Below are 15,527 nucleotides of genomic sequence, written 5' to 3'. Positions count from 1 at the left end.
CCACTGAAACTTAAATTATCCTGCAATTTTTCTGGTCACAAGCCTTCTGTGTACAACTGTTACATCTAGCAGCCATTTCTGGGAATGATAAAAATATCTTTCGATATGTTCTATTGGGTTTTTTTTTGATTATTGATAAATATAAATTTTATACCTTTCCGGCAAAAAACTTGGAGAGTCGCTGGACAGTCATCTGGGCTGGGCGCGTCGACTGAGAAGAAACGAAGCTTCCTCGAATCCATCCCGGTAACTTGCCCTGAATCCGCGGCGTGTCGTACCGACGGTCAACCATGATGATAGCTGCATAGTCATTCACATGTCGGATCGCCCGGCCAATACATTGATTGACAGCTCGCATGCAGGAGTTCTCATAGAAATTCTTGCCGGCGGCCGATGCGGCAGCCTTCTTCTCCGATTCTAGCCCAGGGCTCTGCTTGTAGGTCTTCTCTTCAATGTACTTAATCTTGGCCTGCCAAACCGCGCTGCGAATATTGGGGAATGGTAGTCCAATGATCAAGACTCCGCGTCCTAGCCTGTCGGAGAAATTAATACCCTCCGACAGCTTTCCACCAACGACGGATAACAGTAAAGCTCCTGAGCCGGACTCGACCGCCTCGGTATACTCTCGAAGTAAGGCATCGGTCGTAATTACCGTGTCGCGCGACTCATAGAGAATCTTTTTCTTCTTTTCAATCAGCCCCAATGTGGTTTCACCATTGCCATTGGGGATATGTTTCTTCCACACATTCACGACCAGGCTCAGGTAGTCGTAGCTAGGGAAGAAAGCTACTACTCCATCGGGGATCACCTGACAGAGCGTTGCAATGGTCCTTCCAAGGTCAGTTATCTAGAATTCATAAGCGTTAGAAGATCCAAATGTCTACAAATTAACCTTTACACAAGGCGCAGCCGGTCGGCTGTGTCACCTACCATCTTCTCCGATCCCCGGGCTTCGTAGGTAAAGTCAAACTCCGACCCCAGAAGCCCCTTTGTGAGTGACTGCGCCACCAAGTTGGTGGAGGGTATAACGTGCCCGTAGCTAAATGTATCAAGTCGCTCGGGTGAAACATATGAAAATAGATGATTCATGTAATCCGACATCTATTTAGGTTGAGTTAGTCAAGCTAATTAAGAGAAAAATCAAATTGCCACTATACTCACAGGAGACATTGTGCCACCGGCTAGAATTACGGCGCGAGCATCTTCAACAATCTCGCGAAAGTGATTGGTAGGATCAAGAAGCATATATCTCAACTGCACACCGTTCTGGTTCTTTTGGTAGAATAGTCTTCCCTCTTCCGACGGATTCATCAGAGGCAGCAGAAAGCTTTGAATATGGAAAAGAACAGGAACCGAGGTTTTGTCCCTGGAATGGGCATCCCGTGATTCCTGCGCCGACTCGACATAACCGTCTACCTTCCGGGCGAGTTTACTTTCTTGAAGATATCTGGAAAGCTTGTACGGGTTGATCTGATCTACTCCTTTCCCTGCCATCAGATCAGCCGAACGCACCGAGCCCTCTTGAGGTCCCTTTTGCTGGGATATTGCTTGAAGATGGCTGGCGATGGAGCTGACCAGCCTAATTACTTGGGCCACGTAGCTTCGGTTCTTTCCTTTCAAGCGGGTTTTGAATTTGCGCGCATATGTTGTTAATTGTGTGATTGCACTCTGGAGCTGGGAAAGCGAGACGGCCACTGAATGGATACCAGAAATTGCATCCATGAGGTTGTGGGCTTCGTCAATGATGATGACATGCCCCCTGACAGAGAGATTGAGAGCTTCCCGAGCAGAGCGTTGTAGCAAAAGAGGATATGGCAGTGTTATAATCTATATTTCACTGTTAGAGATGGCAAACTGAGAGATAGCCTTTTGTTCTCGCCATTACTAACCTCGCTATCCTTGATTACCGAACGGGAGGCATAGTAGGGACAGATTCCGATCTCTTTCCCGACTTTGCCAATATCTTCAATGTCCTTGACCGTAGCCAAAGCATGATCTCGAAATTGAAGAACTAAAGCTTCATTGTCCCTCGAAGGGAGATATGAACACTTTTTCTCGGCGGCTACTCCGGACTGTTGGAGATCTAAACAGCGTTCGTTGATTGCCGTGCTGTCCCCCAAGGCCTGGACCTTGGAGTTGATGCAAAGGTTTTTTCGGGAACCCAGAGAAAGATGTTTCACCGTCTCCTCGAGCTTTGACAGAGCGTCCTCCTTAACGCCTGTGTCGGAATCTGGAGGAATACTGGAGGGAAACGACACCCGGCGCAGCTCACCAGCAAATTGGTTCAGCTGGGAATGTGTTCGAGAGCAGAAGAAGATTTTCACCGAGTCTTCTTCATCCTCCTCAGTCGGTTTCTGGGCCGAGAAATGCCCCTTAAATCGTTCTAACAGGGCGAGAGTGCTGGCCGACAAGTCTCCCGTGCCCCTGGCTGAGCCACTCGTCTTGCCCTTTTCGTCTGCTTCGCTATCATAATCGTCTAGGACAAACTGGCTTTCATCGTCTTGATCCACGTTTGGCATCGACTCCTCCAGCCGCTAACAGAGGGCACGTGAGTATAAGAAGAGACTTGTACGTTTCTCGGGTAGGAAGGGGAAGCGGGAGAGAGAGAGAGAGAGAGAGAGAGAGAGAGAGAAGGGGGTGAAATTAATGAGGAAGCCATACCTGTCGTTTACGAGGGCGGTCATGACCCAATTGAGCCTGCTTCAGACGCTCCTCTTCTTGTTTGATCTTGGCCAGACGAGTCTCGAACTCCTGTCTCCTTTCGGCAATGGCACGACGGGACTCTTTTTTGGCGAATTCGACCATCCACTCTGGTTCATCGTCGTCGTCGCCTAATGAGGGTCAGCATGCTATAGATCGGCAGGGAGGGAGTTGGTCTTCGAAAGGTCCATCTACCTCCTGCCTGGTCCAAGGTCTCCTGGAAAGCTTTGCGCTTGTGGTCGCGCAGCCACGTGAGAGAGCCGCAGATCAAGCTTAACGATTTACCCTTTACGGCGAAGCTGGGTTAGCTGGGGGCCATCAACCGACGCTGGAAGACCGGGCATCTGCTTTGCACCCCTCGGGCTATGATTCGCACGGTGGGGATTCGGCGAACTTACAGTACCTGTGGCGGTGGTCAGATTGGAGTAGATTGGGCTTGGACGGCATTACCCTAGCGCGCTTACCGGTGGGGGATTCAAAGACAGCGACCTTGCCATCCTGCAGACAGCCATACAAAGCGCGCATAAACTGGAGCTGAATGTCGTATGGCGTGTACGGGTGGTGGAAATCCTGCTGCTCCATGTTGGTCAGGAGGCCGGGGACTTTTCCCGTCCTGGGTGATCCGCGTGGAACGAGGTTCTGGAAATTCTCGGAAAGGCAGATAAAAATAAACCCCCGGGCGCCCGTTGGTGGAGCCCGTAAGGCTTCCAGGGAGAGACAGGCCCCAGTGCCGCTGCAACCTCAAGGGGATAATCTGCTAGTCGGCGGGTCTGCGATCGATTGGCGCTGACCTGGGATGGTTGACAAAGGGGGCTTGATAGAGGGCTGATTAGCCGCAAGAGATGAACAGTAGGACGATGATGATATTTCCCATCATGTTTCTATTAATAACCCATCTCATAATTTGAACATGGGTGAGGAGAAGGATGAAGTTGGGTTATGTTGGTTTGGGGATGTTTTTTCGGAGGTATTGGTGTATTGTCATTACGTGGGTTCATCTTGAAACAGAGCGGCTTCGAGGGCTATACTCCGTCATGGAAGAGATGTTGGTTCCAAAAAAAAGCCAGATGCATCGCTCAAGTTGAAGTGGAGAACACTTTAGAGTCACTATTCAGGATATCATGAAGATCGACCCCCCTCAGCTCACGCAACTGGTGAGCTCAACCTGGAAGAGGTAAACACGAGTGTGGCGGTACATGCAGTATAGACGGTATGGACAGTATGCACCGTCTCTACATACACCAGAACCCACGTCTGAACAGCCGCTAGGATCCATCCTGGTGGGCTCGTGTGGAGTCTTTGATGGGCTCCAGAAAAGGCATCAAAGAACGGAGATTCAATAATGATGATAGTCAGGCTGAAATCCCAAAAGAGACGGAGAAATATTTCGGGATGAGGATGTGGATCTATGAAGTCCCTCCCCCTAATAAAAGTGACTCCATCAAAAAAAGGAATATTCACCACCTGAACGCAAGATGAGACAGGATAAGTTGAGTAGGACCAATCTATTCAGGTTAGAAAAAAAAAAAAACAAGTGCAGCCTATGCTTGAGAGGGAGGGTTGTAAGGGGCTGTTTATTTGATAGTTGAGAGAGATGAAGGTGATTGCGTTCGCAGCTGATATTGTATTTCCGATGTTCTGTGTTTGCCGTTCTACATCCTATGTTCTATAGCCTCCATCTTTTATCCTGTATTCACTATCCATTTTCCCACATACTTTATACTATATATACTTGGCTCTACACGCTTTTATATTTATTTTTTTACATTAAAAAAATACTACGGGCTAGGAAAAAGTCCTTTTTTTCTATCATCAAAGTCATTGTAAATGGTGGTACCTCATTGTCAGCAATTATCCGAGGGGCTCACAAACTGGGGGCGGAGGGGTGTTTTCCATTATTTCAGGCCCCATTTTTAGCCCGAGTGGGCTTGTTTGGTTCTAGGGTTGATTTATTTCACGCCATTTATTCCCATCGTCTTAGCTTCACCCCTCCTTCCACCCCCTCTTCCTCTATTCCCCTCTCCAACTCCTCCCCCCTCCCCTCCCCGACGGATGCTCTTCACCGTGCCTCCGAGGCTACCGGTGTTTTTGCTCAACTGATCTTACCCGCGGGATGAACCGACCGCCACAGGGCCAGGGTCGTGGTCAGCCACGACTGGGGGCGACTTGGTATCCAGGGGGGCAGGACGACTTCTACATGCCAGAGGTCATCTCCCCCCTCTCCACAAAGGTACGCTTGCGATTTCACCCCCCCCCCCCCCCCCCCCCGGCCCCCTCCCGGACACTTCCATCGATCTTCGACGACTAGATGCCGCGTGTACGAGTGCTGATCCGCCCGGGCAGAGTGATGCATGAAGTCCCGGAGAACATGCAAGACAATATTGCGCAGATGGAGCATCACGCCCGCGACCCGCGCCGCGGTCAGCAACCGCCGCCGCCCGCGCAGTACCGCCAACAGTTTCCGGAGCGCACGTCCTCCGCCGCCCCCCAAGGTCAACCGCAACAAGCTCAGGCCCATGATCACGGCGTCTACGCGCAGTCCGCAACTTATGACAGCATGGACCACCCCAATTTCTCGCCTTTCCCCGTCTTGCGGAACCCTCCCTCAAATGTTCCCCCCACCGACGAGCAACGCGAAGCCAGCTTGGAGCGCGCCCGCATGGCCGTTCTGTCCACCACCGACCCAGAAATGCAATTGGCCTGGGCCCAGGATGCGCTCGCCTTTGTCGAGGTCGCGGCGCAGAATGAAGCGCGCCTGTCCTTGACGCAGCCACCGCGTCCGCACACCCCGCAGGTCGAACGGCAACTGCGGACCGATGCGATGAACATTGTCAACTTCCTGGCCGGACAGCAGCACCCGAAGGCAGAATTTATCAAGGGCATGTGGCTGGAGTTCGGCAAGTTTGGCTTCCGGGTGGACCGCAAGGAGGCCTTTCGGTGCTACTCGCGCGCTGCCGAGAAGGGGTATGCGCGTGCAGAGTACCGCATTGGTATGCAATTCGAAAGTTCGGGCGAGCCGGAGAAGGCGATCAGACACTACGAACGTGGTGTCTCCATGGCGGACTCTGCTTCGTACTACGTATGTGTCCCAAGCGCATACACCTTTTCTTTTTGCTTTCATGATCCCGCCAGCCCATACCATTCAGGTTCTTTTTTTTTTTTTTTTTGCTTTCTTTATTTTTCTCTAATCGTTTGATAGCGCCTCGGAATGATGATCCTGCTCGGTCAGCATGGTCAGCGTCAAGACTATCACACCGGCTTGGACTATATTAGGCTAGCCGCGCAGTCATGCGACCAGAATGCGCCGCAGGGTGCCTACGTGAGTGATCATACCTCCTATCACAGCCAAGACTCAGCGGCACACAACTCACTGTCAATATCTAGGTCTACGGTATGCTCCTAGCTCATGAGCTTCCTCAAGTCAGCGTTCCTGAATCCTTCTTACCCCCGGATCTCAATACCGCGAGGGTCAACATTGAAAAGGCCGCCTACCATGGCTTTGCGAAGGCTCAGGTGAAGATGGGTGCTGCGTATGAGCTCTGCCAGCTCGGCTGTGATTTTAATCCCGCATTGTCTTTGCATTACAATGCGCTGGCGGCCCGTCAAGGTGAGCCCGAAGCGGAAATGGCCATCAGCAAATGGTTCCTATGTGGGCATGAAGGTGTCTTTGAGAAGAATGATGAACTGGCCTTCACATATGCCCAGCGCGCGGCGCAAAGTGGTCTCCCGACAGCCGAATTTGCCCTAGGATATTTCTATGAAGTCGGAATCTTTGTTCCTGTCGACATCAAAGAAGCTCGCAGCTGGTACGCGAAGGCTGCCGCCAGCGGCAACAAAGATGCTTCAGGCCGTATCGACAGCATCTCCCGATCTAAAACTCTGTCCCGAAAGGATCATGAGAAGGTGGCGATTGCTCGGATTAAATCGACTCGTTATGTCCATCAACGTGGATCTTCTTTGGAAACAACTCCTGAAAACCTTGAGATGCCTGATCCTTCACGCATGACTCTCAGTGATCAGCCCTCATCCGCTGCCCCATATCCTGATCGTCCGAATTCCGCTCGTCCTCGCCCACCGGGCCAGCCAAGCTATCAGATGCCAGATCACCGCCCTAGCTCTGCCTTCGGTGTCAACCCGAACCTCCGTCAGAATGGTCCGCCTGGTCCTGGCTATGGCGGCCCTCCGCCTGCCGGGGGGCGAACTGCCTCCTACGGCTCTGGTGGCCCAGGCCCTGCTCCGATGAAGTATCGCCAGTCTGGCCCCGGCACACCGGTCAGTGCGGTCAGTGCCCCGGCCGGATCAACCACCCCCCAAGCTGGAAACATGATGGGTCCCTCAGGAACCCCCCGACTCGACATCGGTTACTCCGCACCGGTTCCACCTCCAGGGGCGGAACGCCGACGTCCTGCGCGTCTTGATGGGGCACCACCGGACCGCAAGCCTACTCGAACTCCTGTTGGCGGTGGTGGGCTGCCATCTCCCCGTGCCCCATCTTCTCCTCGCCCATCCGTCTCCCCCTCGTCTGCTAATTTCCCTCCGCGCATGGAGTCCCGTCAACCGTCCAGAGGATCGGCATCCTCCACTCCTCAGCCGCCGTCGGGTCCCACTACTGCGTCAGCTCAGAAGCCGGCTGCGCCGGCCGCGAAGCCACCTAGCAAGGGCCCGAAGACCTTTGAGGAAATGGGTGTGCCTAGTGCGAAGAATGACAGCGATTGCGTACGTATTACTCTGATCAGACATCTCCCCCATCCCTCCTTTTGGACCAATGAATCTGAGGCTAACTTACAACTTCGCCAGATTGTGATGTGATACCCTGGAATTCCGTCATGGATTTGTAGGCGTTTCCGTCTTGCATTTTTGCCCTCTATTTGTTCCCCAATAACACTTTCTCTATAATCCCGGGGTTTAAAAAAATTGCCTTCGCCGTCCGGGAGGCGACTTTGTTGATGACGCTGTCTCTGGTTCTTGTTCCCACATAGTTGCATTTACGCTCAGGATATCATGGCTGCCCTGGGGCCCTTTGGACATATGGTTGTTCGGCTGTTTTGATTTTCTAGATGCGAGGCGTAATTGTTATGAACCATACCAGATTTGTATTTTTTTTTTTTTTTGATTTTGGTAGCCGTTCTACTTTGTGCTGTTTGCTTTTCATGGATTCTCTTGCCCGGTTGATTCCCCAGTAGCGCATGAATGAGAAAGTCATCTTCCTCTCCTATCTTCCTCTCCCATCTTCCACCGAACTCGTACCTCTATACCAATCCTCTCCCACCGCATCGCAACCACCGGCCATGATGGCTCCTGGTAAAGGCAAGAGTGACACGAATACAGGAATAAATGGTGTGTCTTTAGAATAGTGATGATGATGCTGGAGAGATGTAAAGCTAAGTACGAACAAGATGCCGCGCTCATTCTGGACTACTTGCGTGAGTTTCCACCATGCCCTGTCTTGATGACAAGGCCATGCTGATTCCAAGGGTACTTCAACAGGCGAACAAAAGTATGCGAATTCCCACTTTTCAATTCCCTAGTTGTCGCGAAAATTGACCCAAGCGGATGCCCTCAGTCGTCCATACTCTGTATGTCTTGACCTTCTCACCCCCGGCCCCCAGTTCCAAGCCTGTCGGAGAACACAGAATAATCGAGATTCAGGCTATTGATATATCGGCAAATCTACACAATAAGGTGTCCAAAGGTAAGAGTCCCTCGGTTGGTGGGTCCTCTCATCGCATTGTGTAGTGACGGGGTCCTCCCAGCCCAAGCTGCCAAGTTGCTGCGGGAATTGCATCAGAATGGTGAGATCGAAGGACGAACTGCAGGTATGTGGACTCCTGGAAGGACCTGGGCCCAACTATGCTCCAATGTCGGCCGCTGAAATGTGACATGCATCTAGGAAGGCAAATTGTCTATCATTCCCTCCAGGATCCCGTAGCCCTTGCTGATGCGGGCGATATCGAAACTCTCAACCAGGAGATTGAAGAATGCCAAAATCAGCTATCTATTACCAAAGCGGGCGAGAAAAAAATCCGAGCCGCTTTAGTCGCTCTTCAAACAAAGCCTCGACTTTGCGATCTTCGTCAGGAAATTCAGAGACTCGACGAGGAGCGCGTCGCGCTCCAAGGCCACCTGAATGCATTTTCCGACAACGAGAATGTCTTGATGGCACCAGAGGACCGAGAAAATCTCGAGAGACAGTGGAAACACTGGCAGCGACAGGCCATCGTCCGCCGTCGACTCTGCCGGGAGTTATGGAGGCAATGCTCCGAAGTCTTGCCTGAAAATACGACTTCCCAAGAGCTATGGGTAAGCCACATCTTGCCACCACCCCTCGGAGCACAAGTACAGAAGTGCGGACATGAGACGTGATACTAAACAGGGCCGTGCAGGAGTCCTTGGGGCTTGAAGGCGCGCTCCAATGAGCGATGGTCGGGTATCGACGCTGGTGATCTCTGTCGTCCCCACCAGGTCACATCATTTGACAAGCGTGATTTGCGGCTCGGCCTGAGCGGAACTCAAAGCTCATACTTGATACCGAAACCCTCATACCCTCATACCCTGATCCTGATACCTGATACTTGAACCTGCTGGTACCTGAGCGTGAGCATGTCTGCTGCGGTCATGTTCTAATTTGACCGGCCTGAGAGATCGGGCTTAGTGGCCCGAGCAAAAAGAATGGAGGCAACCAGAGAGGCGAACTGTATCAGATGAACAGTGCAGATGGTCGCAGTTTCGGACCAACGAGAACTAGTGGAGAAGGATTTCCCAATCCAAGGCCCGTCCGTCTACCGTGGCCTGTTTCTTCTTCCCTTCTTAGATGCGTAGAGACGCTCCCGAAAGATAGAGAACGATATCCTGGCTGAATATTCCTGTGGATCCCCATTCCGTTGCTTCCATCGGGTCTTACATCCACCACTACTCCGGACTCCGGACGCTGTACATACTGGAGCCCGGCCAGGTACACCGCCCGCTGGCTTCTCTTCCCCTCTCACCTCCGATAAACCCCTCCAGCCTCTCCCTCTCTTCCCCTCCCCCTCACTCCTATTGACTAGATGCTGTCGGCCTCTCGCCCTCCTGCATCTCGTCCCAATCGTTCCGATATGAGAGGTCGTGCACCTTTACCGGTGCCCTCGGGGCTCCAAAATGGCCACTCCCGTAACCCCTCCAGCCTCGATATGGCTCGCAGCCCGCCCAACCCGAGCAACAAGAGTATGTCCTGACCCTCATCCCCGTTTCCTGACCGATCGGTTGGGATTCATCCTGTGAAATTCGCATCCAGCTAAACCCGTCACTCCGGCCACCCTGCAGATACTAAACATGTCCCCTGCAAATTCTTCCGCCAAGGTGCTTGCCAGGCCGGCCCCGCCTGTCCGTTTCTGCACTCGACCGACGCTGCCGTGGACTATGCTCCCTGCAAGTATTTCACCAAGGTAAGATGAATTGAGCGATGGTGGTAGTTCTTCATATCTTTAACACCTTTCCCACCCGGCGCTGACAATCTGTTTTTTTTGTCCCTTCACAGGGAAACTGCAAGTTCGGCGCAAAATGCGCACTTGCGCATATCCTCCCCGATGGCCGACGAGTGAATCGACCCACTGGCGGTGGTGGTGGGATGGGCATGAGTGGCAGTCATCTCAACTTGGGTGGCCGAGTTAACCCGCAGGCCTACGTTAACCAGGATTCGGCCTTGACAAACTCTGTCCTGTCGCAGCAGCGCCTGAACGGCCACGAGGCACAGTACGCTCAACAGCTCTCTTCGCAAGATGATTCGGCCTTCCCGTCGGGTCAGCAGCAACCGCCATATGATTCTATCCCCACGATTGACGCCGGCTTGGCTTCCGATGCCGGTTCTAAATACGGATCTCCTGTGGAGGATGTGCGGTTCCCCATGTCGCCAAGTGCTCGCCATCTGACGGCCCTTGATGCCCCGCTCCCCGCATCATTTGATAGCCAGGGCATTTCTCATGCTGCGCGCTACGGTCCGGTGGCTGCCTCGATGCCCTCCAAATTCGGCCTCGAATTGTCCCCGCCAGCTCAGAGACCCGGTCATTCCGATGTGTTCCGGAACCTGCGGGACATTGGCTATAGCTCCGAGCTGCGCAAGCCATCATCGAATATTGGCTCCTCTCCCCCCGCGCCCGAAGATTCAATTGGACCTCGCTTTTTGCACTCTTCTCGCTCTGTCAAACCTCGAATGCTATCGGCCAGTGTTCCTCGACCAGCGGCTCTTGACGACTGGGATGATAATTTCCCTATGGAGGAAGATTATTTGCCTATTAATTTGCATGATGATGTCCTTACGCCGCAGGAGAAATTGCGCCGCCTATCCCGAACAGATCACGACTTCAGCTCCAGCCATCGTGATCCCAGCGGCCTGGGAATGACGAGCACCAGCTTCTCGAAGAATGGCTCGCCCCTCGCGTCAAGCCCGTCCCGATTTGGCGCCTTGTTTGCCAAACAGAGACAGAGAAAAGAAGATGATGCCGTTGGGTCATCATTTCCCCACATCGGCTCTCCACTCCGTGAATCATCATTAAACCCCATCGGCAGCCCAAGCCTGGGTCCCATCGGCAGTCGCACCTCGCACGATGGTTCACTATTTGTTTCTAGCCCCGGCCGACAATCTTCTATGTCAATGATCTCCGAGCAGCTCAGTGGCATGTCCCTCCATCCTGGTTCTGCCCGACACTCATCCGCCGGGCCAGGCCGCCTAGACCGAACCATCCCCTCCCCGATGACTACTAGCAAGATCGAGGAGGAAGAGCAGAGTGACCTGGTCTTCTCCATGGAGGAAGAGGAAAGTAATAAACGGAGCAGCTCGTCCTGGGATTCCGAGAACAAGGAGAGTTCGAATGAATCCTAATTCGCCTTTTTTTTTCTGCTATCAACTACTACGATCACGACGACACGGCCCCCGCGGCGTCCATAGTTCTGGACTTGTTCATATCAAAAAGAGGTCATTGGAGTTTCATTGAGGCAAAACAGCAGCAGCGGCAGCATTTCAAGAGCATCAAACAAAAACTCTCTTTTCAAAAAGAAAATAATATTTCACGGAATTCAAAAGTGCACCCACCCCATACCCACTCTCCCCGCTTTGTCCATTGCTGAACCGACTCCTTCAATGCTTGGTTGGGGTTGTGATTCGGCGAGGGAAATATGGAAGCAATACAAAGAAGACTCTTCTCCCGACTCCGCTCTTATAGATTGACTCTGCCGTGTTCTTGTTTTTTTTTTTCTTCCGTTCTTGTCTTGGGATTGATTTGTGACTTTTCTTCCACTTTTTTCTACATTTCTGGATCATCTAGACCCGTCGCATCGTTCCCCCTCTTCGTCCTCTTCCCAATCATCGGGCTCTCTCGAGACTCGGGTAGCCAACTCCTGTACTAATTCTTTTTTTCTTTACGATCTTGTACGGGTCCGGGACTCGTCAGGGTAAACAGCACTGCTGGTTTCCTGGTTTGTTTGTTTTTTTTTTTTTTTTGCCTCACTCGAATGTTCATGACTCAACGACCTTTGGTTCTGGAGTTTCTAACTCGGGTCTCCTTTCCTGGTCTTCTTATGTTTCGTCGTTCCGTCTTACCGCAGTGTACAAATGGGAGGATTCAGCAAATATGCAGGTTCACGGTTTCTACCCGATTATACTCATTGGTCAATGTGCTTGCTTTGTGCCGTAGCATCTTGGATTCGATCAATTCATTCTATGCTTTCCTGTTATATTGATTTCTTCCTCGATTTGATCCTCCACAATCACGTCTTTGTAAACGCCTTGTTGTCCCGGCCTGAATCTTGAAAATATACACACTCCCTAAAGGAAATCAACGAGGCGTGGCCACATGGCATATGCACTCTCGACTTGGAAAGCAGAAAATAATCTGTTGAGGACAGCCTCGCCTTGGATTTGTGGCTGAGTTTAGGTATCTCCAAGATACATGGCGCTGCCTTTGAGGCTCACAAAGCCCTCGTTTCTGGACTGTGCCTGGATCTGTTCGGTCTCCTGGCGAGCTAACCGATCAGCCTGCGCTCTTTTCTCACGAGCCAGGTTATCCGCAGCCCAGATACTCTGTGCCTGGTCTTGGTGGATCGCCTTGTACAGCTCCTCAGTGCCGCCGACAACTTGTTGCACCATGCATTCGATGGCCTTGGGAGCTAGAGCCTTGATGCGACCAGCTAAAGCAGCCTCCTCTGCTGCACGCTGGCGCTTCGCGGCTTCGTCGCGCTCCCTTTGCTCCCCTTCTTTCTTGCGTTTCCGCTCCGCAACCTTCTTCTGGTGCTCTTCCTTCGAAGCCAAGTACTTGAGCGAGTGCCCGAGCTTCTGCTGCGACAAAGGGATGATATCCAGAGGCGGCGCGGAGAAAAAAAGTACATGGCCCATGGCATCGGTATGGAATTGCGCCCGAATATCTTCAGGTATGGCATTATTGGCCGAATCATTCAAATGATAGACCTCGATGGGGCGGGGGGCGTTGGGGTTGTACACAGAAGCTGTGGCTTGGAGACGGTTTGTGGGGTAATTAGCATATGGCGATTGAGGTATCGCGGTATATGGAGGCGCAGCAGGCGATACCTGGTATCCACCAGTGGGGGTCGGGGGCACAAAGTTGCTTGGGCGGCGCTGGCTAGGACCTTGGTACATCTGTGGATTAATTTGAGCTTGGTAAGGGACCTGGGGAACCGTTACTGGCGAAGCCTGAGCCATGGGAACTGCAGGGGAAGGCGCCTGGAGCTGAGCAGTTGCTGCATTACCCGCGCTTCCCATCGCGGTATGTGGAAGGGGTTGACTGATAGACTGGCGTGGAGTGGCAGATGGCACGGGCTGCGGGGGTAGAGAAGGCGGAGGGGGTGATGGGGTTGGCTCGGGTGGCGGAGATTCCTAGATGAGGTTTAAGTTAGATTCGGCAGTCAGCCCAAATTTTATTATGTTAGAAAACGTACGTTCTCATCGCGCGGGCGACGATGCACCGCACCTACGACTGGAGGCGCATTATCGGTGCCCCAAGTCGGCCGCGGAAGATCGTCCGTTTCCTTCGCATCATCCTTGAGAAGGTGCTTGATTGGACTAGGGACTTTCTTAATCTTCCGAGGCACATCAAACAGGTCCATCTCATAGTCCTTTTCGCGCACCTCATCCGGCAAGCAACTAGCCCATGTCTTAATCTTGTTGAGCTTGTGCTTCTCCTCATTGTAGCGTGCCTCGCAAACATAGATCTCCTTATCAGGGGCAAGATCTCGTGGGCGACCACGGCTATAGCGAGTAAAAAACATCACGAAGCAGCGGTCCACAATCTCTTCAACCCGATGGTCACGGTACTGGCCAGTCTTTACCACTTCGTTCGGATAGAAGTGCTTTTCAAAATGGTGGACAGTTTGTTCGGGCCGATAATACCAGCATGCATTGATCCATTTCTCACCGTCCGAGTCCTGCCATGTGCGGTAGATCTGCGCAACAATAGGCTTGGATACATCATTGGGATTCTGGACGTGGACCCAATCTCCAACCTTCCATAACTCGTTTCGATGCAGAATACCATCGGGCAGCGGAAAACGCCCGTCCTCCATTAAATATTCGCTGTCGGGCTTCTTCTTTTCCTGTTCGGCCAATTTGTGTGCCTCATTCTGGAGATCAACAGCATCTTTGTAAATCTGGCTTTCCGATTGATTATAGGCTTTGGCGTTGTTGAACATGAGGTCTAGATCTCGCATGAAATGATCGACAGAATTATACTTCTTGCGCTTCGATTTGCGCTTGATGATATCAATCGCAATCGGCTCCTTGATCTCCATATAATAATCTGGGTAGGCGATCTTGTCTGGAAGCCGTTCAAAATGGATGATCTTCAACTGACCATTGGGGCCTTTGAACTTGCGGATCCCCTTTAAGATTGTCTTGATTCGGGTTTCCATCGGAGTATCCACTCGTGGAGGACGACCTCGTCTCTTTCGGTTGTCAGGCTCGGATTTCTGCGCCCCGCGCTTGCCGCCAGGCTTTGGCCCTGGCTTCTTTTTGCGCCGACCCTCGTCGTCTGAATCCTCTTCATCGTCCTCCTCTTCCTCCTCATCATCTTCATCTTCATCGGGAAGGGGATCTGCCTCTGGAATTTCTCCTAGATCAGGCAGCTCGGCTTCCTCGGCGCTGATTATGCCTTGCTCAGCGAGCTTCTTAAACTCCGCGATGAAAACATCCTACAAGGCACAGTGGGTGTCAGATGTACTCCATGAAGCCTGAAGAAAGCCTCGAAACATACCTTGATCACCAGGGCATCTTCGTAAGCTTGCGATTTGGGGCGATTGTAAGTTTGCGCGTTATGGGGGATCTAGGATACCAGCGACAGTCAGTTCCAAGGGATCTTGGGTGGAGGGTAACGGCGCAGCCCGCGTACCAGTGCGCAGTCGCGCACGAAATCTGAAAATTGTTTGTACTCTCGCTTGTTGAATTTCTGCTTCAAGATACTGAGCGCCATAGGTTCCTTAATGATCTCGTGGTAGTCGGGTACGAGGCGCTTATTGACGCTGCGGTGAAAGAGGCGCGACGGATCATGGCCACTAAAAATGGGAGCAATTAGAATGTTGATCGCATGGCCTGGCTGCCGTGTCCGAGCAGCACTCACTCTTGCTCCCGGAAATCATAAATCGCCATGATCACATCCATCATGGACTTCCACTGGTCCTCAGAGATGGCACCATCATCTTCGATGGAGTCGACAGGCTCCTCAGCCTGCGGCTGCGACATCTCGCGTTCTTCGGATTCCATCTTATTCACAGACCCCAGAATGCGTATGAGGGGCGAAGGGAAGCGATGGAGGTGAAGGAAGCTTGGGGGGAGGTTGGAACTGGTT

General features: G+C 52.2%; 5 protein-coding genes across 5 annotated transcripts; 3 read left to right on the top strand and 2 right to left on the bottom strand.

The window, feature by feature from the left end:
- Positions 1–148: 148 nt before the first annotated feature.
- Positions 149–3,282, bottom strand: chl1 (DNA helicase; the record flags this gene model as incomplete). The annotated part of the gene is made up of 5 exons (XM_057073246.1): positions 149–847; positions 1,162–1,827; positions 1,890–2,534; positions 2,662–2,831; positions 3,099–3,282. 5 exons carry the CDS (start codon positions 3,280–3,282, stop codon positions 149–151), a joined length of 2,364 nt encoding a protein of 787 aa, XP_056936887.1.
- Positions 3,283–4,813: 1,531 nt separating this feature from the next.
- N7462_001519 (uncharacterized protein) lies at positions 4,814–7,509 on the top strand (the record flags this gene model as incomplete). Its single annotated transcript, XM_057073245.1, has 5 exons — positions 4,814–4,930; positions 5,009–5,779; positions 5,900–6,019; positions 6,085–7,416; positions 7,498–7,509. 5 exons carry the CDS (start codon positions 4,814–4,816, stop codon positions 7,507–7,509), a joined length of 2,352 nt encoding a protein of 783 aa, XP_056936886.1.
- Positions 7,510–7,886: 377 nt separating this feature from the next.
- Positions 7,887–9,100, top strand: N7462_001518 (uncharacterized protein; the record flags this gene model as incomplete). Its single annotated transcript, XM_057073244.1, has 6 exons — positions 7,887–8,037; positions 8,097–8,123; positions 8,264–8,392; positions 8,454–8,516; positions 8,591–9,000; positions 9,074–9,100. 6 exons carry the CDS (start codon positions 7,887–7,889, stop codon positions 9,098–9,100), a joined length of 807 nt encoding a protein of 268 aa, XP_056936885.1.
- Positions 9,101–9,794: 694 nt separating this feature from the next.
- N7462_001517 (putative spindle poison sensitivity protein Scp3) lies at positions 9,795–11,557 on the top strand (the record flags this gene model as incomplete). The annotated part of the gene is made up of 3 exons (XM_057073243.1): positions 9,795–9,903; positions 10,003–10,124; positions 10,217–11,557. 3 exons carry the CDS (start codon positions 9,795–9,797, stop codon positions 11,555–11,557), a joined length of 1,572 nt encoding a protein of 523 aa, XP_056936884.1.
- Positions 11,558–12,604: 1,047 nt separating this feature from the next.
- Positions 12,605–15,442, bottom strand: N7462_001516 (putative RSC complex subunit (RSC1); the record flags this gene model as incomplete). Its single annotated transcript, XM_057073242.1, has 5 exons — positions 12,605–13,564; positions 13,627–14,874; positions 14,937–15,005; positions 15,072–15,234; positions 15,300–15,442. 5 exons carry the CDS (start codon positions 15,440–15,442, stop codon positions 12,605–12,607), a joined length of 2,583 nt encoding a protein of 860 aa, XP_056936883.1.
- Positions 15,443–15,527: the final 85 nt, after the last annotated feature.

Source organism: Penicillium macrosclerotiorum (assembly GCF_028827735.1).
Source record: "Penicillium macrosclerotiorum strain IBT 26536 chromosome Unknown utg000002l_segment0_segment0, whole genome shotgun sequence".
Lineage (NCBI taxonomy): Eukaryota > Fungi > Ascomycota > Eurotiomycetes > Eurotiales > Aspergillaceae > Penicillium > Penicillium macrosclerotiorum.
This window is presented reverse-complemented; position numbering and strand designations above follow the sequence as displayed.